A 25,707-nucleotide genomic window follows, 5' to 3' on the forward strand; every position below is an offset into this window, starting at 1 on the left:
ACGCTATAGCTTAATCTCTCGCGTTTTCAGAATGGTAATCCATCATATGCTGTCCACAACGGATATGATGAGAGAAACGATAGATTGAAGCTGGCTTGGAAATCGCTAGGACGTCGACATATCATCGGATATCAATACTACATCGATTTCATTTTGATAACTTCGATGCCGTTCGCCCATGACTCATCGTTGATCGCCACTCCGCGACGCGAAACCGCATATAGCGTTTCAATGGTTGGTTAAAGATTTTACTGTCGATTAAATTTGGTACATCATGCATATACAGTGTTTCCCTCTCTTTTGGACCCGCGATTGCGCTTCATTCTCACGCCTGCCATGCCATGTGGAGCCTTGGTCGTTTCAAAACATGTATGTTTTCCCCCGCCATCTCTAGTGCTGTGTAGTTCTCACTTTGACGGTCGAACGTTGATAGTTCATCACGTCAGGATGGGTATCCATGAACGGAAGCTCTGCAATTATTTATTCTCTGGAAAGCTAAGACCATAAAGTTGGTCGGTTGTGAAGTGAGTCAACGTCATTCTTTTTTCCTACCAAGCTCACTCTGTGTTAGGAGTCTCTGGTAGAACTTTATGTTCACGCACGCAATTCTCCCTTTATTCCTTTTGAAAAAATTTGAATAGAATCATGATCGCCGCCCGCACATTCTTCATTCCCTTCGTCCTGATTGCTGGCGGTAAGAAACAGATCTCTTCTCCTGCAACTCTTATGCTTCGCTGATACGTCGACTTGGTTCAGCTCTCGCTGATATTCAGCAAAGAGACACTGAAGCCGGACAACTTCTTTCTCGTCAATCGGGCGTAACAGTCCCTGACCTCTCTTCGCCCGAGTCCATAGCTCCAGAATGTAAATCAACATGCGATTCACTTCAGGCAAATGTACAAGTGAGTACTTCCCCCCTTCCGTCTTCCTCTATCTGCGGAGATCTAACTCGAACCGGACACCTAGGGATGTCAAGACTTCAAATGTCTATGCACAGACGGGAACAGTGACGCCTATGGGAACTGTTTCAGCTGCTTCGCTACTCACACCCACGACGTAAATATTACCTCCCAGTTTCAAGAAGTAATGGATTGTATGTATCGCGTTTAACTTGATTTTTTATGCAAGCCACTCATCATTAACCTTTCCATTTTCCCAGCTTTCGTTGAGGCATGCAAGTCTGACGGAATTACTGTGAAATCCCAGACGATTCGTTCCAACGGTGCTTTGTCGGTTCGTTCTACGGTAGGGGCTATCATAATAGGTCTCGTTATTTTCGGGGTGTTCTCTATGTTCTAGCCATGTATGCCTGTCGACGAGTTTCCGATTGATAATATAAGCGTCTTCGGTCAGACCTGAGCACAATTCGCCGCTCCCTTTTGTTCCAACTAATTCTGATAACTGGCACCTCAATCAATGATCTTCATTGAAACTCATTTCCGACCCGCCGTATTATCCAATTTTTGGTATTTCAGGTGTCTCGCAAAGGAACTGAAGGACCAAAGCTTGAATTATGAAGTAGCATTGGTTCGACTCTAGCCGGTTAACTGTATACAAGTCAGAGCTGCGGGTTCGGTATTCTAGTGGTGGCTTACGGGCGCAATTTCACCGTGTCGCGTGCGTGTGATGACCCTCCTGCCAGATTGTCCAATGTCCCATGCTCGGAGCTATACATCGCAACATGCTTCCTATCGCCACTCATGATCATCACCGACACCGCTCACGCTCTGATGCAACATGCTTGCGACCGCGGATGCATTGAGATATGACTCCAAAGCGCTCTTTTCGTCGATATTTTTGTAGTGGCCAGCAGGAATACGGATAGAGTGCTTTTTGAACGCGTGAATGAGGGCCAATGCGACTTCTTCGTGACATGTTTGATTTCTCCGGCAGCGACAGAGATCACATACCCCCTATTGTAAACAATGATGATGCTTGTTCAGGTTCAACGTTCAACACTTGCCGATTTCAGTATGAAGGATATTGGTTGTCATTCGGTTATTACACTGCGTAGCAGAAATTAGTAAACCTGACCACAAGCCCGGGGAGGGCCTAGCTCAGTCGTTGAAAAGGTAGTCAGTAACTCACCTGCTCGACAGTTGTTATGTTTTCAAAATGTTTTCGATGTTCAGCAGTAACGCCATATCAACGGTAAGATATGATTGCCGTCGAAATTATAAACACGACGGACATCTTGGAGTCACGTCGTACTTACTAGATAGATAGATAGATAGATATATCAGTGTCAGTGAGATGTGTTGGAAATATGTCAACATCACATGTTGAAACGCACGGACCAGTTACAAGCAGATGCAAACTCGGAAGGGAACCGCCGGTTGCGACCGTTCGCCCCCGGATACGGCTGGCTTCTGCAGGGCAACTTCCTCCTCGCGTTCATCTCGCCCCCTCTCTAAGCTCGTGTCGTCAAATTTATTTCTTGAACATTATCTTTGTCTTTCGTTACCTGTTTCGAATTCTCAAAACCCTCCCGATACCATGCAACTGTTGCATTTTGCGACTCACGAGTAGCGACTCAAAGAAACTTGCCCTATTCGACAAAATCATGATGAACCACTCCGTCATGAAGAACTCAGAACTTAGAAATTCGCGTTCAATGATCTTAACGTATACAAGACCTCAAAAGAATGCAAAGCCCGCCTCGATAGATACCGAGGGTTACAACAAAATTAGGCAAAAACATACCTTACTTGATCTTCCCACCAACGTTCTGGACTGGATTAGGACGACCAACGAAGGAGAACACGGGGTTTTCAGTGGAAGAAAAGAGGTCTGGGCTACTTCTGGTGGGGTAGGGAGGAAGGGTTATACACGACCATTCGAAGTCCGAGTCCTCGCGTTCCGGGTCATCGGTGTCCCGCTCCTGGGGCTCTCGTCTCACTGGTCAACGTCTAACGTTCAACATCCACTCACGAGACGTAGATCAACTCGATCCCGTGTCACCTGAGAATCCCTGCGATTATCTGCTTTCCAGACTAGAGGATTCAATCTGGAATTCGGGAGTACGAATCTAGACCGCACTCGCAGTGAGGTGTATCGATCAAATCACTCACTGCAGGACAGTGGTGGGAAGGTCCAATTACCGTGCGTCGTGACTGATATCGGGTCTAAGGTGAATCGTCAGTTTATTGAGCTCCGAATTTCGTGCATAGACTTGAATGTATAACCATTGGTTCGAGCCGTTCAACTGTTTAGCTATACAAAAGCAAGCCGCTAAGCTGCGGGATCAATTCTCTATCTAGTTGCCGCCTACAGGCCAAGCCACCTCTCCAGCTTCGGGGTCCTGCTGCCAGATTGACCCATACTTGGCTCGGACACACTTCTCATCGTCAGTAGCGATCCAGGAATAATCCGAGTTGGTATTATACATCGCAAACTGCTTCCCATCGCCACTCATGACCATCAGCGACACCGTGCTCGCGTTCAACAGGCTTCCAATCCCAGATGCATTGAGATACAACTCCAACCAGTTCTTGTCGTTAACCTGCTTGTACTCGCCAGCAGGAATAAGGATAGAGTTCTTTTTGATCGCATTATGGAGGGCCAAAGCGGCTTCTGCGGGGCGGGAGCCAGCAGCGGCTGTCCCACCTAGAGCCATGTAAGTAATTTTAAGAAATTGATATAGATCACGGAGGGTCGCGATCGTCTTCGGAAGCTCTACAGCGGTCACCAGTTCTTTGATTTCTCCAACGGCGATTAAGAAGAGACCAATGTCGGTGATAAAATCAGCAATGGCCCAGTCGGGATTGAGAGACACCATGACATGGATGTCTTGGTCGGTCGCGTTGGCCATGTGGACACTGTGGCTGGAACCGAAGACCATGATGATTATGGTTTCCTAGAAAACTTCAAGGGATGTAAGTTTTCACGATGACTTGGAGAGTTAACCGTTGTCCTAACCTTTCAAGTAGAACTGTTGGTTGTTCTGAGGATATGAACTCGACGAACGTACCGTTTTTATACTGTTTTTATCATACCAGCCATTCAACACAGTCAGCATACCTGTTTGAGATAAAGATGGTGGAGCATGCACCAGGTGATGAAACCATTCGAGACTTACCTGCAGAACGCTCGTGTCGTACTGGCTGAGATGGAACTGTCTCCACGATAGAATTGCTTTGGTCACCTTAACTTGCAGATTCCAATACGAAGAATATCAGTTGTCATTTGGCTATCTTCGATCTATTCAATGCCTTGAGTAGCAGAAGTTGGTAAAGTCCCCGGAAGGTACCTGACTCAGCCTGGAGGTCATTGAAAAGCTTGTACCTGAGAGTTCGCGCGGTAAACAAGCGCCGACAGTAAGGATGTTTTCAATATGCAGGAGTAATGGCGACCTGTCAGCGGTAGAAGATGATTGCCTTTATTCAAGGCGACGGACGTCTTGAAGCCACGGTCCAGGTTGCACTGCCAGGAAGGGTAGTATGTCACACGCACATGCATTGACGACGACGAGAAGCTGAGCCTCGTAATTTCAAGCCTGCTCGTGGATATTCAAGATTCTTGAATGAACTCCCGGTTTCGCGATGGGGCAGTGTGAAATGTAAATGTTTGAACTGCCATAACTTGCGCTCATTCTCAGTGACCCCGTTGAAGACCGTTCGCCACCGACCCATTCTGAAATTTGTCCAACAAGATTTGGTTAAAATTGATCAAAAAGGTTCGACTGATGAATGGGCCTTGATTTGCATTTCTTCGCCGCGGTCAGGGCTGAGATCGACATTTGGTCGAAAGTCCATTTTGTCCCACAGAGCTCGAACGGGAGGTTTGTGTTTGTGTCCGACTCCCAGAAACCACTGGCTTCCAGAGGGCCTATCAGAACCTGGTAACTAGCTTTACTTGGGGGCCCAGCGGTTTGACCATTGATGATAGAACTACACAACAAATCGGAAGTTCGGATCCGGAGCCAACCAAGATCATGTGACTACTTGACGGCAGGCCTGAGGCAGAATCCCCTTCTTCCTCTACGAAATAGGGTTGTTCAATTCTAAATTTTCAAACGTTGCAAATCCTGCAATTCAAACTCCACCAGTCTGTCCAATCAGGTGCCTTATATGAGGCCCCTCGTTCAGAGTCATTCCAGCTGGTCCTCAATTATGCTCCTTAGAAAACATAATCTATAAGTCTTCAAGTCTCTATATCGCTATGGTATTCCCCCATTTATAATGTGATATAAATAAGACTAATTGTGACAAGCGATAAGAGTAACCCCATGGAAGTGAGCTACAATGACTGGATGTAAGGGTGCGAGGTCTGGAGGCATAGGTGTGATGAAAGATGAGGGATAATGATCAGTGCTGGACTGATCAATGAACAAAACCTAAAGGGAAAACCTAAAGAAAAACTAATCAGCAACACAGATGGCAACGACGAACTCACCAGTCAAAGTGTAGGCAGCTGTTCTACTCTTGAGAACACTCCTGACAGTGATGAGGGTGCAATTCTACTTGGTTATACTGAACCAAGGTGGCCAAGATTGAGAGATGAGAAGTAGGGAGGAGAATGAACTATATTTTGTGGGGAACACCCCTGTTTATATACTACTGGAAGCCCTGTTTGTACTTATTACTGTAAACTGGAACTATGGTCCATGCCAAACAAACAAATGGAAATGTGAAAAACCTTCCAAACTTAGTAAGTATGTATAAGAGGAGGCCATGCGGATAGTAACAATACTGTAAGGGAAGTATGGGTCCAAGAATATGGGTCCAAAATATGAGCGCATAAGAGAAGAAATTTAAAGGGGGGAATTCAATGGGGTAATCAAACCAGGCCTGACAATTGACACCTAGAAGAATCCACTTGATCTACTTGCAACAGCAGCTAATAAACCTCCTCCTCACTCAACCAGCCACCGAACTTTGAATGTAACTCTGATTGCTCATGTTACATGCCTGCTGTCACGAACTCGCCATACTCTGAGTACTCCTCCATAGTACTTCACGTGCTATCATGACCCCTCCCGCCCTTGCACTTGATCATTTCGATCTTTGCGATCATCCTCCCTTTGACCCCTTTGGCTCCTCACCATTGAGCACTCTGTCTGACTTGCGATCACCGTAGACCATCGTAGATAGGGAGGCCCCTACCCCCTCGACTCCTTACCCCTTAAGTAGTGTAGTATATAAGTACTCCAAGTGTACAGTAGAACTTCACTCTTGTCTGGTCAATCCTACCTAGGAGTCATTCCTTTTCCCTTTCAATTGTCAGCTCGCCTCACCCAAGGACTGACTCCTGACAATAGACAAGAGTACCCCAGGGGCAACCTGACCTTTTCTACCCTTACCAACCTTTAGTTTGGAAACCTCTCATCCTGATCGCTGTGCACATGTCTGCCACCTTAGATCAGGCAACAATTGCACTACATATGATTAATCCTAGACTCAAAATTCAGTAGATTCTCGCACTGTAAATTAATCCTATCACTACAATATAATCCTATCATAATCTGAGGAGAAGCAAGTACAATCCCAACCAACAAAAATAAGGATTAATCACATTATAATTCTATTTAATTCTACATAATAGTATCCTTGTTAATCCTATATAATCCTATGTAATTTTATTGGCACCTAATTCTACACTAATCTCACCAAGATAGATTAATCCTACCATAATCCCACCAAGCTTGGATTAATCCTACTGTAATCCAGACTGTGCATGTGACATTGTTTAGTATCTGTGAGTGGACTTAGTGTAATCAACCATCACTAGGGGTCTGTAGACTTCACTCTGGAATTTCCTACCTGCAGCCACTTTCTCACAGCATACAGGTAGTGCATGATTGATGGGTCCTTGTGATTATGCAATACAACATGAAAAGAATTCAAAGCAGTCAGAATTTATTGGAAATAAAAATAAAATGACTACACACCTAGAGTCCAAATAAACTCCTTCACATTATATTGGCCAATTACTGAGCCACTTGAAAGTTGACAACAATGCACAGAGGAGAAACACCATATTGGGGATGGTGGAAGTAATGCAGAAGAGAGGAATGCGCCAGACATCAACAAGACTTGCACATGCTACAGGTTGACAGATTCATGGGAAAGCTGGACTATAACAGTCATGCCATGGCTGCACAGCTGCCACTTGCCTCTTCTTCTCAATCCCATCTCACCTGCTAACATATCAAGTCAGCTTGATGTCCCTCCCAATTTATCACAACAAGTTACAAGTCTGCAAGGTCAAGAAGGGTTAGAAGTGAAGAACTGAGAAAAATAAGCCAAGAAATGCTTTTCAAATGGGAAGTGAAAGGAAGGGTGAGTTGTTGTCTGCACCCAAAAAATATATGCTAACTGCAAAGTGCAAATATTGGGTACCAGCTTTTTATAATAAACTTGATTGAAGGCAGCCAACCTCAACTCCAAGAGCACTACTTGGTGTTTCAGCAACTGACCCAGATTGGATTAGATTAGGATTAGATTAGGATTACACAGGATTAGATTACAGTTGGATCATAGATTAAATTAGATTAATCCTACCTTCCATTCAGGATTACATAGGATTATCCAAGGATTATAGTCCTTTTTTTTGAGTTGGGATTACATTTGAACATCTTGAATTATGTTAGGATTATATACAAGTAATAGGATTAAACTACAGTGTGAGAATCTACTGAATTTTGAGTCTAGGATTAATCATGGGAAATGATATTCCTGGATCAGGATACCCACATGAATCCCAACGTCTCCCAACATGCTGGACCGGCTCTCCCCAATCCAGAAGTCCTCGCTCAAGGAACTGAAGAATGGTTCCAGGGTCTTAACGCACAACAACAGGATAGGGAACTCAATGTCAACATTTGGTGACAACTTAGTCAGTTGAATACTCAAAATGAAGTCATTGCTAGGTTACTCGAGAAGAGTCATAGCCGGAGTAATGAGAAATTGTCTGCTACGAAGCCCAAAGCATTCAACGGAACCCCTGAAGGCATTGATCCCTTCTTCGCCCAGCTCTATATTTATTTCCAAAGAAATCCAGAGAAATACGCTGTGGACCATGCAAAGGTCCTCGAAACCCTTGCCCATATGACCGACGGAGTACTACCTTTTAAATGGGTGGCTAATAAAATCTGAGAAATCGAGAACGGACGGTGGCCAGTGTCATTCAATGACCTAAAGGCAGAAATTCGTCGAGATTTCGCTGGTGGTGACCAGAAGGATATAGCACAGAGGAAACTCCACAGCCTGGTCCAGAAACCTAATGAGTTGGCTAGTCAATTCTTCCTCGAGTTCGAGGAGTACCCAGCCGAATCTGGGCTCAAAGAAGAGGGACTCCTGATGCTTTTAAAAACGAATCTCAAACTGTTCCTCATCAGTCGTATCTACGCCATGGATCCTATGCTGCAGACCTACAACAAATGGAAGAAGCAGCAATTCGGTTCGACCTTCAGGAGCACAGTGCACGGACTCTGAGAGCGGAGCACAATGTGCATACTCTGGCAGCCAAACCTGCAGCAGCAGTACCCCAGAGTACCAACAATCCTTTCCAGAATCAGGTATCGACAGTACCCACTGTGTCAACTGCGACCTCGGGACCTGCAGAAGCTAAAGTGGGAACTGGTATAACCTTCGGAGGTCAAGGATGACCTATGGAAATTGATCGAGCCTGTGCTCGTCCTAACGCTTGGAATGGAAACCGTCAGTGTTACAACTGTCAGGAAGTTGGCCACCTTGCACGGGACTGCCCTCATCCCAGGGTTAATCGCATGTCTCAACTTCTTAATGAAATCAAATCGTTTAGTACTGCAGAGAAAGCGGAGTTCAGGAAAATTGGAGAGGAGGCAGGTTTTTAAAACCCCTTAAAAAGAAAGATATGCCACCTAAGGGATCCTTTGTCTGTAAATCCAATAACAATCAGTTCAGTGTTTTAACGAATGAGAGTGACTTGGTGAAAGACGAAGACATATCAGAAAAACCCATACCCAACTTATTGCCAATGTCACAGATTTCACTGTCTTATCCCTATCTAACATTTATCTTATCTGTGCCATGTGTTTATCTTATCACATCACTAGATATTCCAAAGATGGAGTGGACCATTGGACTTGTCCTAGACCATTCTAGACACTTCCAGATTGTAGATCAGATCTAGGGGAATTATGTCAGATCTAGATCACACTAGCAACAGCCTTGGCAGGCTAGATGTCTAGATGTTGATCCTTGTTGCCAAGCATGCTTGAGCTATCCAGAGTACTATATATTTACTCAGTGTTACCCAGTGTTACCCAGTGTACCATATAGTTACCCAGTGTTATCCAGAGTACTATTGTTCTCTGGAATATACCTGGGGTCTTCCAATCAGACAATTACCAAGCACACCATGTGCTACTATTCAAATAGAGTATTAGAGGTCTTAGTATAGTATCTGGGGTCCTAGATAGAATTCATGTATATAAGCTAGACAGTCTGAACCTTAGAGCCTCAGACTTAACAACATCTTTTGTCTTCATACAACATCTCTGTGCTCTCCATCTAAGCTTCACTACTAATCTCCTTCTATCACTCCACTACAACACATCAAGAAACTAGGTGAGTTGCAGATTTGTGATAGCCAAAAGCAAAAAAGGGTGGAGTACCTCGGTGAGTACCTGCTCGAGTACCCCCTAAAACTAGTAATCCTGAACTCCCTTACCCCACATCAAAGAAGGATGCCTATTGGATCTATTGGAACTTATGTCACAATGAGGGAAAGGGACAACATCTCCTGAAGAAATGGTCGCATGAAAGCAGGACGTCCAAAGTCAACAACGACTTGGTATGCGATATTCTCCAGATGACAGTCCAAGATGCACTTTCGACCATTAAACAACTAAAAGAATCTGTTCAATGGATCCAGAAGATTCAAGGAGATTCTGTGTTAGTGCCAACGACTCTGGAGACCCTTAACTCACACAAAAGACTTGTTACCAAAGCCCTCCTCGATTGCAGAGCCACCAGTTGCTACATCAATAAGGCGTTTGTGATGGACAAAGGACTTGAATTGAATGAGTTAGCTTGGCCAATTCCTGTCTATAACACTGATGGTACTCCTAATTGTGCAGGCAGGATTTCCCACATGGCCAAACTTCGAATTACGATCCAGGACCACACTGAAGTCACTACATTTGCTGTAACCGATACAGGAAAGAGCGATGTGATCATAGGGTATAACTGGCTTTGGCATCATAACCCAACGGTGGACTGGAAAAAGGGGACCCTTCAGTTTAATCGATGCCTGCCAGAGTGTAAACGTTGCCGAATGTGGCAAATATGGAAGGAAGAAGATACTGAAGATATCAAGAAAGAGGATCGAATCTTCATGACGCAAATTCACTTCGAAGACGAGAAAGCGGAACAGATTTGTGCAGCAAGAAGCATAGCAGCGGAACTAGCTGCCCAGTATGCGCAGGAACAAGGAAAAAAGACGATAGAAGAAATGGTACCCCCGGAGTACCTTGAAAAGTACTGCTCGGTATTTGAAAAGGGAGATTGTGACTCCTTACCCAAGCGAAGGAAGTGGGACCATGCCATTGAACTCAAGGAAGGCTTGGAACCCTTCAAGAGTAAACTGTATCCACTATCAGCAGAGGAACAGAAAGAACTCAACGTGTTTATAGAGGAACACCTGAAGACTGGACGTATTCGCCCATCCAAGTCCCCCATATCCTCGCCCTTTTTCTTTGTAAAAAAGAAAGATGGGAAACTGTGTCCAGTACAGGACTACCGAAAACTGAACGCAATGACAATCAAGAATCAGTACCCCATTCCCCTCATCTCCGATGTACTCTATAAACTCTGGAATGCCAAGATTTTCACAAAGTTAGATGTACGATGGGGATACAACAATATCAGGATTAAAGAAGGGGACGAACAAAAGGCAGTGTTTGTGACCAACCGGGGCCTTTTTGAACCCCTAGTGATGTTCTTTGGCCTAACGAACTCCCCCGCAACCTTCCAAACTATGATGAACGAAATCTTTGCAGATCTTGTTATCGCTGGAAAGGTTATTGTCTACATGGACGATATTCTGATCTTCAGTGAAGACATAGACTCACACAGAGAAATGGTGGACGAGGTACTCCGCATTCTACAGGAGCACAACCTATACCTCAAACCAGAAAAGTGTGAATTCCATAAAGCTGAAGTGGAGTACCTGGGTTTAATTGTTGGGAATGGCCGTCTATGTATGGATCCTGTGAAGGTTGATGGAATAAGTGGGAAATGCCCGAATGTGTTAAGGACGTTCAAAGCTTTCTAGGATTCACAAATTTCTACTGAAAGTTTATTCGTGGGTACTCCAACCTCTCCCGACCCTTGAACGATTTGACAAAGAAGGAGCATGTATGGAAGTGGGAGAGCCCCGAGCAGAAAGCATTTGACTCACTAAAGGACACAGTATGCTCAGACCCAGTACTCCATTTCCCTATCAATCATGCACCATTTAGGGTTGAGGCAGATAGCTCGAACTTTGCAATGGGAGCAATCTTATCCCAGAAGCAAGAGGATGGGTGGGTACTGATCACATTCTTATTGAAAGGATTGAACGAAACTGAGAGAAACTATGACATCCATGACAAGGAAATGTTGGCTATCATGCACGCACTCTCAGAATGGAGGCATTATCTCATGAATGGAGTACAATTCGAAATCTGGTCCGATCACCAAAATTTACAATACTTCATGATGTTGAAAACACTCAACTGATGACAGGCAAGATGGTCAGTGACTCTAGCGGATTACGACTTTGTACTGGTTCATAAACCGGGAAAATCGCAGACTAAGCTGGACTTACTTTCGAGACGAAAGGGCCATGAGAGGGGGGAGAATGATAACAGAGACATTGTCCTCTTAAAACCTGAATTCCTTCACGCCATTCATGCTGCGAGTACTGAAGGTACTCCTGGGGACCACTTTCTAGAAGAAATCAAAAGACACAAGGCAAAATGGGAAGTCAAGGTCTTGGAAATGGGAGAAAACAAGGGCAACATCGAGAACCACGGAGACTACTTGACCAAAAACAACCTGCTTTATATACCCCCTGAAAAGAGCTTGCGGCACGAGATCATTTGGTTTCATCACGACACCTACTTTGTGGGACACCCAGGACAGGCAAAAACCACCAAACTTATACTACAATATTATTGGTGGCCCACAATCTATCGGGATGTCAAAGCATATGCTAGGGGATGCCCTACCTGCCAGAGAACGAAAACTTTCCCCGGTAAACCACGAGGACTTTTAAGCCCTAACGTCGTCCCTAGTTAGCTGTGGCAGTATATATCCTGCGACTTGATCACCAAGCTCCTGGAGGCTCATGGGTACACTGCTATACTAGTAGTGGTTGATCAACTTAGTAAGAGAGTATGCACTGTACCCACTTACAATGAAGTTGATAGTGAAGGAATTGTGAAGCTCTTCCTCGATCGGGTTTGGAGAGATTTTAGTCTCCCAGAATGGGTGATCAGCGATCGGGGTACGGTATTTATCTCCAAGTTCTTGAAGGCGCTGTACAATATCCTGGGTATCAAGATGAATGTATCGACAGCCTATCACCCACAAACAGATGGCCAAACAGAGCATGTCAACATGGAAATTGAGCAGTACCTACAAGTCTTTTGTAATTGGAGACAAGACGATTGGGACGAATGGATTCCCATGGCGGAATTCTGTTACAACGATCGTGCCCATAGTTTGACCGGGTACTCCCCATTCTATCTAACATGTGGCTTCCACCCTCGAAAGGCAACTGAACTGTTCACGAAGACGAACAATGAAACAGCAGAAGAATTCTTTACCCGGCTTAACCGAGCCCGTGACGATGCACAAGCATGCCTCCGTCGCAGTGCAGAACTTATGAAGGAGTACTACGACGCCAAGCGAAGACTGGCAGAGGACTACAAGCCTGGAGACTTGGTTTACCTCAAAGGGAAGAACATTAGAACAGAACGGCCATCCGTGAAGCTTGGGGATAAACACTACGGTCCCTTCAAGATTATTGAGAAGGTCAGCAGTTCGTCCTACAAGTTGGATCTCCCCGCAACATGGAAGCGAGTACACAGTGTTTTCCATATGGTACTCCTCACCGGTCATTGACCTTCCATCGCTGAGCACCAACAAGAAGATGTGTCCCAAGAACCAGCGAGTGTCGAGGATGGCGAAGCTGTATGGAACGTGGAAGAGATACTGGACTCCAAGATGGTGTACAATCGCCAGACGAAGACCTCCGTCTTAAACTATCTCATTAAATGGCTCACTTATCCATTATCAGAATCCACATGGGAACTGGTTGACAACCTTGGTGATGGTTGTAAGAAAATGATTGAAAAGTTCCATCGTTCCAACCCGGGTGCTCCACGATGAATTAACGCAATCCTGCCATTTCGACCACGAGAGATTACACCAAAAGTACTCAGAAAAGTCAGCCTTGGGTGTATGGTATAACTATGAAGCCTTCGAGGGCGAAGGCCCTTAAGGGGGGGGTAATGTCATGAACTCACCGTACTCCGAGTACTCCTCCATAGTACTTCACGTGCTATCATGACCCCTCCCACCCTTGCACTTGATCATTTTGATCTTTGCGATCATCCTCCCTTCGACCCCTTCGGCTCCTCACCATTGAGCACTCTGTCCAACTTGTGATCGCCGTAGACCATCATAGATAGGGAGGCCCCTGCCCTCTCAACTCCTTACCCCTTAAGTAGTGTAGTATATAAGTACTCCAAGTGTACAGTAGAACTTCACTCTTGTCTGGTCAATCCTACCTAGGAGTCATTCCTTTTCCCTTTCAATTGTCAGCTCGCCTCACCCAAGGACCGACTCCTGACATGTATTGGGTGATGAGAAGTTGGCTCAGCTTGGGGAGAAGGATGCTTCACAGTGGTTGGGGTATTGGAGGAGTGTGGGGCTGGTTCTGTGAGTATTTTGCGAATGTATGTTGTCATAGTAACTGTATAATCATCATTATGTACAAGGATTACTGGACTTTGAGGTTGATGAGTAAGTTCAAAGCTGAGATGTGGGACGTGTAGGTGGATATGCCATGGTTGAGCAGTGTCGTCAAATATAGAATTAAAATTTGATTAAGATTTGTCGTTCCCAATCCAGGGTGACGCAACCACCTACACCACCAATAGTTGAATAGATAGCTGACATATGTGCTATTTTATATAATCACCATCTGTCTCCACATATGTTCATGATATGTAGAGTCACATGACAATGCCCATAAAAACTCAGCACAAATGTTTCTGGTGGTCCTTCTACCCTACTGTTGCATACATTGACCTTTGGTAGGTAAAATAGGCCATTTGGACCCTTTTCCATCATGGGAGGAACAAGGGACACCAGATTTTCCTTTGCTGGACTGTGTTATGGTATGGTTACGGCCATCAGCAAAAATCTGGCCACAGTGCGACGCTGTTACTATGCGTAGTGGCCGTTATAGCACGGTACTATGGATAGTGAGCATTACAGTACACTTGTAATGAGCTTACAATAGTCTTACAACAGAAATGGAATTTAATGTAACCCACCAAAATGTCCACCACGGGACAAGATTTTGAGCATGTCGCAATACTGTAACAAGAGTGTCAGTTCTCAATGAAAGCCGATAAAATGTTCTGAAACTGTTGCAATGCCATGAACGTGTAGCATAACGAAATAAGGAGTTGTGGCCGTTGTGCTGCGTTGTAGGCGTTGTGAGCCATTGTATTGTATTACTATTGGTAAAATTCGTTACAATGTGTGCCCAAGTTTGCATAAGTACTCTTGGATTGTCCAAACATAACTAGTGCCACCACAGAATCATAACGTGGCGTGTTGGTAATCATTCTCCCAGTCAGCTTCGTCGTTGTCTTCACTATCCTCATCCGCGCTGGGTCGTTGACTCTCCAGGTCGCTCATGACCCAGTCGCTACCTGATTCCGACTCTGAAGAACCATATTCTTGCGGACCAGACTGTTCGCTCTTGTCTTCGTCGTCGTAATTGGTTTCCGCTGGTATCTCCTCACTGTCTGAGTTGTACGATGGCAATGTTTGTTTGGGCAGACCAGCATCCTTCTCAAAGTATCTCAGATACTCCTGGAATTGGATATGGCTGACGCCACCTCCCCAATAACGCATGACCATGTCTCTATCCACAAACCTGTCATGTTAAGAGTCAGTTTAGAACCGTTGGTACAGAAAGTTGAGAAATCTTACATGTTGATGTAGTAGAACTTCCAGTCTTCCTCTTCACATTCCCATGATCCACAAGTATTCAAGGATTCTAGTTGACGCACCAGCGAGTAAGGTACCAGGGAGGTAGTTGGATCTGCTGCTCCATTATGAAAGGAGGGAATCAGATGAGATCCTCGTATAACGTCGGCTGGGTTCAAGAAGCCAAAAGCTTCGGGACCATCTGGCTGAGAAAACAACACATGATACAGTCTCCTGTCTTGGAAACCAGCCTTGTGAGACGTATCTAGTTCGTACCATTGAACCCAAAGGAACTCAATATGCCTCGTAATCAATACCTTCTTCGTATGTAGTGATGGTGAAAGGCGGACGTTGGCGTGGAAAATTCCAACCACTTGTGCATACTCGTAAGGATGGATTTCTTCGTCTTCAGCTGCATTGGGGTTTAGGGTAATGATATCTGGATGGGTACAGATATTGATAGAATCCTGAGATCTGAGCCTGTCGTATGTATTGTAGTTGACACGGAGGGTTCGGTGGGCGTAGATGCAATCATTGGTGAATGAGAGAAGCATTCGCTCCTCGTCTGCGAATTCCGTTTTCAAATCCGGCCCTAGTAAGCGATGAATAAGGTGGTCTTTCAGCTTAGGAACGAAGTCCTAAGTACGATGAATTAGTCAAGCAATGGATTTTTATAACGCTGCGATACTTACCTGGAGTGCGATATCTTCATCTCCGTCTTCGTCCACCCAATCCAATTCTGACAAATCTACTCGAAACTCCTGTCCACTAGCGATGTGGTAACGCACAGAGGGGTCTGTCTTGGGCAACCGTTGGCGGCCCCGAGCAAGGTATCTCACCCTCTTGGGTTTTGTATTCCTTTTCTTCTGTTTCTGTACAGTAGGGATGTTGCGAGCAAGGGCTTCGAGTGCTCAACCCCGCTGCTCGAGGCAAACAACTTGTGCGGTGTGATTCTGCTTGTTGGTTCGCTGATAGAACTGCTTCACCTGCTGGTGTTGGCATTCGCTCTGTAAGTGGGAAGGAATTCAGTCAGTGACAGACGATGGACAATAGGGAGGGCAGAGCATGGACATTTCGAGTAGTATATGAATCAGTAGATCCATATTCCTTTATGGCTTGCAGATAATTGCCAAGGAAATGGGTCTTAGCAGTTGACAAGTTGAATTGTCTTTTCTGCGCCGTACCATCAACCTGTTTCTTCTTCTTCCCCTTCATCGACTCTGGCTCTGATCTACCCACAGCCTTGGCTCCAGACCTTTGAAGCAATGCTGCCTCACGACGCTGGCGCGTTGCCACCTCCTTGGGAGTCTCGTGCATATTGAACTTTTTGGCAGCTGTTTGGAAGGATCTCAGAGTCTTGCCCAACTCTTTGGTGATGTCCTCAAACGAAGCTACTGTCGAATCGGTGTGCAGATGGAGCTTGGCATATGCATGCCATGTAACGAGGTCGAAGAGGAGATCTGGTATGAGATTTTCTATCTTCTTTGACTTGACCTTCTCAGACTTGAACAGGCCTTCAAAGCATGGAATGGCACATTGTAGGATGTCCTCGTAATTGCAAGCAGCCAGCTTCTTCATTTGCGAGATGTTGTTGTGAGTTCTCCATATAGTATACTACCCAAAAGTTGAAACACGACGATAGCGTTCGTCCAATACATTGACAGAACTGTCTTTGAGAGTGTAAAGCATGTGGATCAGATGTGTGAGGACTGCTTTCCACACCCCAAGCTCGAACTCATGGAGCAGGTCTACCGTTAAGAGTTGGTAGACATCAAAGCCAAACTCTGAAAGCTTCTCCAAAAAGGCATTAACAACGGGTGTGGGGGATTTACCGTCAAGTAAATCCTTCACTACCATACTCTCAACGCCTCGATCACAAACAAATATATGCCAATGGGCGGTTTTCACCAAGTTCTGGCAGGCTGTACTGTCAATACGCCGCAACCTTTGGCGACGGTCCATATCAAGCTTGGTGCCAAGCATTCGTACCTGATGCTTTTCAATCAAGCAACAAACGCAAAGGCAGGTACCTAAGTATTTTTTGCAAACAACAGCGACTTTTTCAGGGTAATCGGCTGAATAAAAGAAGAAATCAGGGAGAAATCATCGAGAGATGTTGTCAAAGCATTCCAGTACGATGGAATTTTTATAGGCATCCACGAAATTGTCGTCCATGATGAGTCTCCAGACTGCCTGCATAACCTCTCGTTTGAGTTGTCGCATAATGGCATCTGAAGGAGGTTGGCAGTACGCTTCACAATAAACATCGCAAGCCAAGTCAGCGATCTGGGGTATGTACGCAACATGATGAGCGGCATGGAATTTAGGGTGTCCGCGTTCATACTTGCTGCAGTTACCGAAGTAGAGGTAGATGGGCCAGAGGGAGGCAGTGCCGAAGTTTGTGAGGTGGGTAGAGTCGGAAGCTAGCATCATCCATAGAACAACCACCTCCAAGTTGTCGTCGAGCAAACCCTTCTCTTCCAACCGCTGTACCTTATCGCGATCAATTTTCATTGCACGTTTTGATGTGTAAGCCTCTCCATAAAGCCTCTGAACGTGTCCATTCCAAGTCCAAAACTCTTTGAAAGAACGAACATGAAACTTCATGAATTCTTCATCCTTCACAACAGACTTAATGATGTCCAGCGGCTGCCGGTACCAGACGTCTGTGATTATGAGTTGAGGAGCTAGGTCCTCAGAACTGAATGTATGGCCTCTACACGGTATCAGGATGGAAATTGAACCACGACGCCAAATGTCACTGGCCTCGAAAGGTAACAAGTGGATGTTTTTTGGTTTCGTTTGGGTTGGATCTTTGTTGTTGAGGATTTCCAAGAACCTATCGAGTTTTTTCAACTCGCGCTGCGTGTCGAAACCTTCGAAATGACGCGGGTCAAAGTCTGGCTGGTGGATCACTTCATTTGAGAGCCTGTTAAGGGAAGCTATGCTGATGCTGGTCTTCTTGGATGCCCAATGAGCGAGCCGAAGGGTGGATATGTTGGTGAATGGACCAAGGTTCTTGGGGTCTATTTCAACCATTGCATCATCCTCCTGGGGTTGCGGGGCCAGGTTTTGGTTAGGGAGACCCATGCTCTGGCGTATATGTTCAGCTGGCCTCGGAGCTTCAGCTTGTTGAAGAGTGGGAGCGTCGATGAACCATGATAGGTCTCTGTCGAAATCTGGACATCGGGTAGGGTCATTTGAGTCGTAAACTCGGTAGACGCCGATGTCATTTGGTTCAGTTTTGTAATAAAACTGTTCGATGACAGGTAGAGATGGAGGAGAAGGGGTTCTGAGTGCTGGGAGTTCTGGAGGCGAAGCTAGCACAGGAGGCGTAGGTAGTGCGACAGGCATAGCAAGTGCCGAAAGGACCGCAGTTGACTTCCCTCGTCTTCCCCTGAGAACTGCAGACATCGATGAAATTTCGAAGTCCTCGAATCTTCCTGGAACCTTTGTCTCTCTCCTCCTCCTCCTCAGCTCTTCAGGAAATCCCCCATCCAGCTGTTCTGTTTCCTGCTCGTGACCCAAGTTCCCCGCCTCTAACTGTTCCATTTCCATCCAATTCTCCCCAGATGGACCTGCTTCCAGCTGTTCTTTGACTGTATGGGTCAATTTAACGCGTTTTTTCGTCGGAACATAGTGTTATTGATCCTTCTCTTTGCAAAGCAATTGGTGTATCCTCAGTGCATGTTCCGTATTATAGCGCTTCCCGCAATCTGCACAATTAAGCATTAGTTCTACATTAGAAACGATTAGTTTTGAATCCAAGAACACAGAAGGAATGCTCACAATACAATAGTGATACAAACAAAGGATAGCAGCCGTCGAGGTCTGTCAATCTACAACTGCAAAATGCGATAGCTTGCCCTGTAAAAACGACCGTCAGCACTGTTCATTCGGTTTTTTTTTTTGACTCAAAAAAAAAGACATTACGGGGCCTTTTTGCTCCTGTTCTTTCCTCTCTCTCATTTAGAAGAGATAAATTGATTTATTATACTATGTACTCTATCTACTATACGAAAACGAACAAGAATGAGAGATGACTTACCATAAATTCACCAACACGAACGTTGATGATGGAGGTTGGGGAAGAAGGGTTGCATAAATTGTTTCCCATGCGAGTCATGGTACTTGTTGTGCCGTGGCAGGCAGATTTCATCCCCCGGACTCAAACTGGTAATGGGCGAAGTATACCACTCAAGAGTCAACCTAATATCAGAGCTACAGGAGTAGCACCAACACCAAATCAACCCAAAAACTAGTAAACCTCTGTGTAAAGTCTATCAATAACTCTACACACCAGGAAAGATTGCAAGGGTGGACTGCTTGGCAAAGGTTACGCACAAGATCACAGTCTCAGTATCGTATGAAGGTCTTATGAAGTCAATGTGTAACTGCAAGTGTAAAACACCACAGCTACGGGGATTCTAGGGTTTGTAGGGGCTCTGTTTATTGTCCAGTGGACTAAGTGGGACTATGAATTTCGTCTACAGTAAGACTAATTCGAACGATTGGAGACTATTGCCCTCGACGGACACGAAAACTAAGTCCTCGGCGGACATGAATGCTAAGACCCTCGACGGATCACGAAACAGTAATCAAGACCTCGGCGGCCTACGGACGGATAGTTCTCTAGTTTGACCTCGACGGTCTCGTATAGTTCAAATCAAATCTTATTGTTCCACTGCACAAAGACAGGGCAAATCTCTCTATTGGGTGTCAAGAGCAGTTACTCACGGGCAACCCACTCAGGACTTTCCTACACATGGGTAGTACTCTTTTTATCTACGGATACATGGGCTGCTTTTATACTACTTCTACGCTAGCTTTGTAATCCTATCTCTACTTGTTTTATCTCTAAAAATAATGCACCGTAGCTGCAAATCCATGCGGAGTCTTATCACTAGGGACTGCTACATGTGCAGAATCTTGTCTACGGAGCTTTTCCGTATTCGAATCATATGTTTCGGACCAATCTGGACCGTTCTTTATTCTTGTTTCAGCATGTAGAATGGACCTACATAGGCGTACCATATGGTATTTCCTGCCTACGGACCTTATCCTGCATTTCGACGTTATCGAATCATATGGACTTTGTGTGTCCAAGTGGTTCCAGCATATGGATCCAGAGTTCCTAATCGCCATAGCACACAAACAGCGCGGACTCCGAGATCTGTTGTTCATTCCTGCCTGGTTCCTAGGTACTCTATCTGTGATCTGGGATCTGTATCATGTCTTTTTGTCTTTTCCTCAGATCGGGACTCGATCTACGGTCATATCAAATTTCTCCTAGTCTGCGTGGTCCTATATCCGATTTCTTGTCAACTAAATCCCCTGTAGAAGTAGGTACTCCTAGTATGAAGGTCTTTTGACTCCGTTAAGTTCTGCTACAAACAGTTCTATGGAGACTACAAGTCTCCTAATAGTACAATCCCTTGATATGCCAGTGCATAATAGAATGTAGAGAGTAGAACTCGGTGAATTACTGCTTAAGTCCTCTGCTCATAGTGTTCTACAGGTTTCGAACAGTCATACAGTTTTCTGACACGATCTACGGCTCTCTCTAACTGGTCTAGCTGCGCCTACGGCACATTCTACTAGCGGCACTAGCTTTAACTAGCAATTCGGGCTCACTCTAGTTCTTAATACGATAAATATCGCTCCGTAGCACCGTTTAAAGTGCAAAAAGAACCTTGTAGCATAGTCAACTAAGTCGCATTACTGGTCCAGTGGATAAGATAAAAGATAAAAGATAAGGTGGTATCCATTATCACCGGTTATCTATCTTATCTTTTATCTTTTATCTTATCCACCGGACTGGTATTGCGCTGAAAATCGGATTTAGCCTTAATATGCTCATTTTTAATCATTTTATTAACATTTGAGTTATAAATTAAGGGAATGTAGGACTAGGGTGAGCCCGAACTACTAGTCAAAGCACAAGCCTCTACGTGAGACTTTAGCAGTACAAAAAGTACAGAATCAGGAAGATGAGAGACTTCGCGAGGTTTCGAAAACAGTAGAAACTTCAAGAAGCAGCCTCTTAAAAACCTTCGTATTTTGAATAGAAGGCCTCGTCTTACTTGCGGAATGCTTGGGGCGAACATAGGGAATTTATTGAACACTTTACTTTGACTTCACGAAGTATTGTTGGACAACTCGGACTTAAAGGAAATAACGAAGGATATATCGGACAAAGGAACTACATGCGGACTTAGGATAGAAATATCCGACTCCCATGAAGTCATAAGAAAAGGAAAGGATTACAACGTTCCGAAATAAAGGAAATCTAGACCTCGCGAGGTTGACATGACAGTTGTTACTGGAGACAGGAACACAGGAGATGTGTCATGGACAGCGACTGGTTCTTTTCCTTATTTAGAGGACATCAGGATGATGGTGACATAGGAGATATGTTTCCAAGGATATATGGGCAACTCAGAGACCTCAGGAAGTCTAGGCTCTGTCAGCATAACATGGATACAGACAGGGGACTCTTGGCTTATTATTTTATTCATGGTTTCTGGCACAATCTCTGGCATTATACCCGATTAGGTGAGTTTCTGTTCGACTGAAAGGGATTTTATTATTATTCTCAAGTTTACTACATATCTCAGACTTTTATTATTTTTATTTAGAAAAGTGTATATAAGGAGGGAGGGTAGCAGGAAATTTCCCCCAGCAGCCTACGAGCGGAGACGCAGTTCACCTACTAGTGCTAGCTCAAGGATTTTACCTTTGCCCCTCACTTCGTTGAAGTTTGGTGTTCTGTGTTTTGTGTTTGGATTGATTTGGACCTATTGCAATTTGGATTTGATTGGATTGTTATTGGAATTGAACTTGGATTTTGAAGCCAACCCGGACTTATATTGAATTGGAATTGCATTTGGACTTGATCGGAAATTTGAACTTGAACTTGAACTCCACAAAGTCTTGAGAAAAGCTTTGTTGAATCCTTATTGTTGAAATATTGAATTAGTGTTTTGTCTTGTCATTTGATAAGAAGGAATAGAAACTTGATTGAACCTTAAAAACCAAATATCCCTATATTCTCTCTTTCTTAGTGCCTCTTAGTGCAAACTAAAGCCTTAGAATACCGACCTCCACCCCTTACTCTAAGAACACTCTTTTGGTGTGGTTGGTTTGCGCACTTCGTGCTTGGGATGTGTTTTCCAGTCCCATTAGTAGGGCTATCCAAGCGTTATTACCGGTTTGAGTCCGGGGGATGAAATCTGCCTGCCACGGCACAACAAGTACCATGACTCGCATGGGAAACAATTTATGCAACCCTTCTTCCCCAACCTCCATCATCAACGTTCGTGTTGGTGAATTTATGGTAAGTCATCTCTCATTCTTGTTCGTTTTCGTATAGTAGATAGAGTACATAGTATAATAAATCAATTTATCTCTTCTAAATGAGAGAGAGGAAAGAACAGGAGCAAAAAGGCCCCGTAATGTCTTTTTTTTTGAGTCAAAAAAAAACTGAATGAACGGTGCTGATGGTCATTTTTACAGGGCAAGCTATCGCATTTCGCAGTCATACTTCACCTTCCGAAGACTTTCAGGGTTTCACATGGTATGTATATGCTCTAAATCAATCAAGGAGGGTGGAAAGCTGAAATTTTGCATCATTTCTCCAGGCTTCATTATTTCTCGACCTCGAAGCTGAACACAATAGCAGCAGTTCGGAGGATTTCAAGGACGATGAGCTGTTCAATGGTATGTGGCCCGACATTTGAACTCAAACCGCCTGTTGATGCCTTTTATTAGCGCTTTTCGATGACCAACAAGAGGAAGGAAATCACGATACTCCTTGCATGTTCAATACAGAGGAAGCGGAAGAATTGCCGTTCATTCAATATCTACAGGCCCGCTATATTGACAAGACAGTATCACAGCTATCGGAAGGAGTGATGCAAGATCAGAGGCAGATGCAGATGCAGCTCAATCCTGAAAGTCAGGAAGCAGGGAGAGTGAGCAGGAAGACATGGATGAAAGAGGTGATGAAGGACATACAATTTGAGTCCCATGAATTTGCTGTTGGTGAATGGGTACGCTTGCATTCTGGCAAGTACAAAGGCAACGTAGCATTGATTACCGAGAAGCGACAAGCCAACAAGTACATTGTCTTACTCATTCCTCATCTGGATGATCCAAACAAAGAATGCAGATCTCACAAGTGCAAAAGAAGTCGTAGGAGACCTCTTCCTGCACTTTTTCAGCCCTGTCTGTTCCGGAAAGGTACACCAGTCGACATCGACACCTCCCACTATGAACTTGATGGCGACACATTTGTTCACGGCCTCCTCTCCACTACATTCACCAAAACCAGGCTCGAGTCAACCACCACCATTTCTCCTCGACTTGAGTTCAATTTCAATCGTTCCAACCACCCTCTCATCAAACAATACCCCATGCCTCATCCGGAAGACTGGGTTTTTGCGGTTGGCGAGAAGATTTCGCCTTTCAAACAGTCTTTGAGCAAAGCCCCTGGCTCCTTCATACATCTCAAGGCACGAGTCAACCATACACATCCTCAACTTTGTAAGGTTTTGTTCGATGATGGCGAGTTTGGCCTACCTGTGCGACAGCTTCGCAAGGTTATAGATCCCGGAGATTTTATTTGTGTTTTGAAGGGTATTCATGAAGGCAAGGAAGGCCTCGTTTTCGGGTCTTCAGAGGGTATTCTAGAAGTGGCACAAGAAGACGTGCATCGGACTAGGGTAAGTTTTTTACTTGATTTCTATCTCAAATCATGGTTACTAACATTTGAACAGTTCAAAGTTCACACCAATTCTACCGAGGTCATCGCCTCCACGAACACTGATACATCTTGGGTAGGAGTGACTGTCAGCATACAGCGCGGCCCTCATACCTACAGACGGTGTATCGTGAAGGATGTTGTGCAGCAGGAGCGAAGGGAGGGAAGACGCTTGATGCTGAGTGTCCATGTCATTGAGGCTGCAATGCCATGTGCTCCTCAACCACAACGATGTAGTTGAGTTGAGTTCACAGATGAAGCTGGTCGATTGGCAACCTCTGAACGAGGTTCAAGAGCAGATCTACGGTGTGGGGCCAGTGATGTCAGTGGCGAGAGAGCCTTGGATAGGGACAAAGGTTCAGGTCATCGGCACTCAACACAAAGGCTCGACCGGTACAGTTTGCCAAGTGGCTTTGGACCAGTCTTCCGATCCAAAGTCCGGACTACATCTGACAATCGAGTTGGATGTTTTCCAGGCACATCGAGCTCAGCCCTTCAAAGTCATCAACTACCTCCATGTCGTCGAACTCGCTTCGAAGAAGCACCTCAATGTCTGGTGCCCGCTTGGTCGTAGCCACCAGTTCTGGCTTCCTCGCAAGGGTCTAAAAAACCCATTTGATGCCATCGCAGCCATCAATGTCCGGAATATCCCCCCAAATCCTGAACTGCCATCACTCGACAACCTGATTAGAATGTACCGGGAGGGAGACAAGAGATGGAGGAGTCTGCTGGTCAGTACTTCTCCTGGTACTCCCCCTGGTACTCCCCTTCCGTCACCCAACAAATTGGTGGAGATGCTGGAGACAGGAGAAGACGTGTGGAATCCAACAGCATGCTCTCCCATACAGAATGAAGTGGGGGATGTTCCACCCTGGGATCCAAGTTGGGACGCCTCCACTGTAGATCCTGTTGATGCCTCTGCTGTCGAGGCAGGCGCAGCAGAAGCAGCACCTCCCTGGCACTGGATTGTCCATCAGAAGCTGGCCAGTCTCGACGTTGACAGTGCGAGCCACTACGTCAACATTGTTCGAAACCCCAATGGCAAAATCATACTGCGCATCAAAGTCACTGCTGGTAGTCAAGACGTCAGCAATCTCTCCAGGATTGAGAGATCTTCGGATGCGATCAAGCCCAGCACCGAGAAGAACTTGATGGTGGTGGTTGGCAGCATGCCTGAACACATTGGGAAACTCATGTGCCGCCTTTCCAACTTCTATCTTGGTGCAAAGAACGAGGATAGCCACTGGATCATCGTCGGGGTTATCATGAAAGATATAGACACTGGAAACAAAGTTTTGACCGAAGAACAGCTCGAATTGGATCCCAAACGTGATTTGGTGAGGGTCAAGGAGTCTGAAAGGGACAGGGCAACGGCCAACAAGCTGCTGAAGCCCGTCCGCAATGAAATCCTTAAAAAGAACAGCCATAAAACTAAAATACGCCCTATATTCTAAATTTTTCTTGTATATTGGATGGCCTATCTAATCTTATCTTGTAGCCATATATCTAGATGTATTTTTTGATCCGTTATATTTAATATTGTACTTAATATTGTAGCATATATGTTTTTGATCCGTAACGTTGTATAGAGCCTGACCGACGCATATACCAAACATATGCAAATAGATTCCCCGTTAAATTCACGTCGCCCTTTCCCTCTACCTTCCCTTCTACTCTCCCATCTTCACCTCTTTCTCTGTATTCCTCTCATCTGCCTTACATTATTCTCGTACTGATTTCTTTCATTTC

At 45.0% G+C, this 25,707-nt stretch overlaps 1 protein-coding gene across 1 annotated transcript; it reads right to left on the reverse strand.

The window, feature by feature from the left end:
* Positions 1 to 3,152: 3,152 nt before the first annotated feature.
* On the reverse strand, positions 3,153 to 3,948 carry E1B28_008203 (uncharacterized protein). The gene is made up of 2 exons (XM_043152987.1): positions 3,919 to 3,948; positions 3,153 to 3,864 (listed from the first exon to the last, which is right to left on the reverse strand). Exon 2 carries the CDS (start codon positions 3,839 to 3,841, stop codon positions 3,257 to 3,259), a length of 585 nt encoding a protein of 194 aa, XP_043008270.1. The 5' UTR covers positions 3,842 to 3,864; positions 3,919 to 3,948; the 3' UTR covers positions 3,153 to 3,256.
* Between the last annotated feature and the right edge of the window lie 21,759 nt (positions 3,949 to 25,707).

Source organism: Marasmius oreades, chromosome 5 (genome assembly GCF_018924745.1).
Source record: "Marasmius oreades isolate 03SP1 chromosome 5, whole genome shotgun sequence".
In the NCBI taxonomy this organism is placed as follows: Eukaryota; Fungi; Basidiomycota; class Agaricomycetes; order Agaricales; family Marasmiaceae; genus Marasmius; species Marasmius oreades.

Coding starts and splice junctions, on each gene's coding strand:
- E1B28_008203 (XM_043152987.1), bottom strand. CDS start 3,841: ATGGTCTTCGGTTCCAGCCACAGTGTCCACATGGCCAACGCGACCGAC.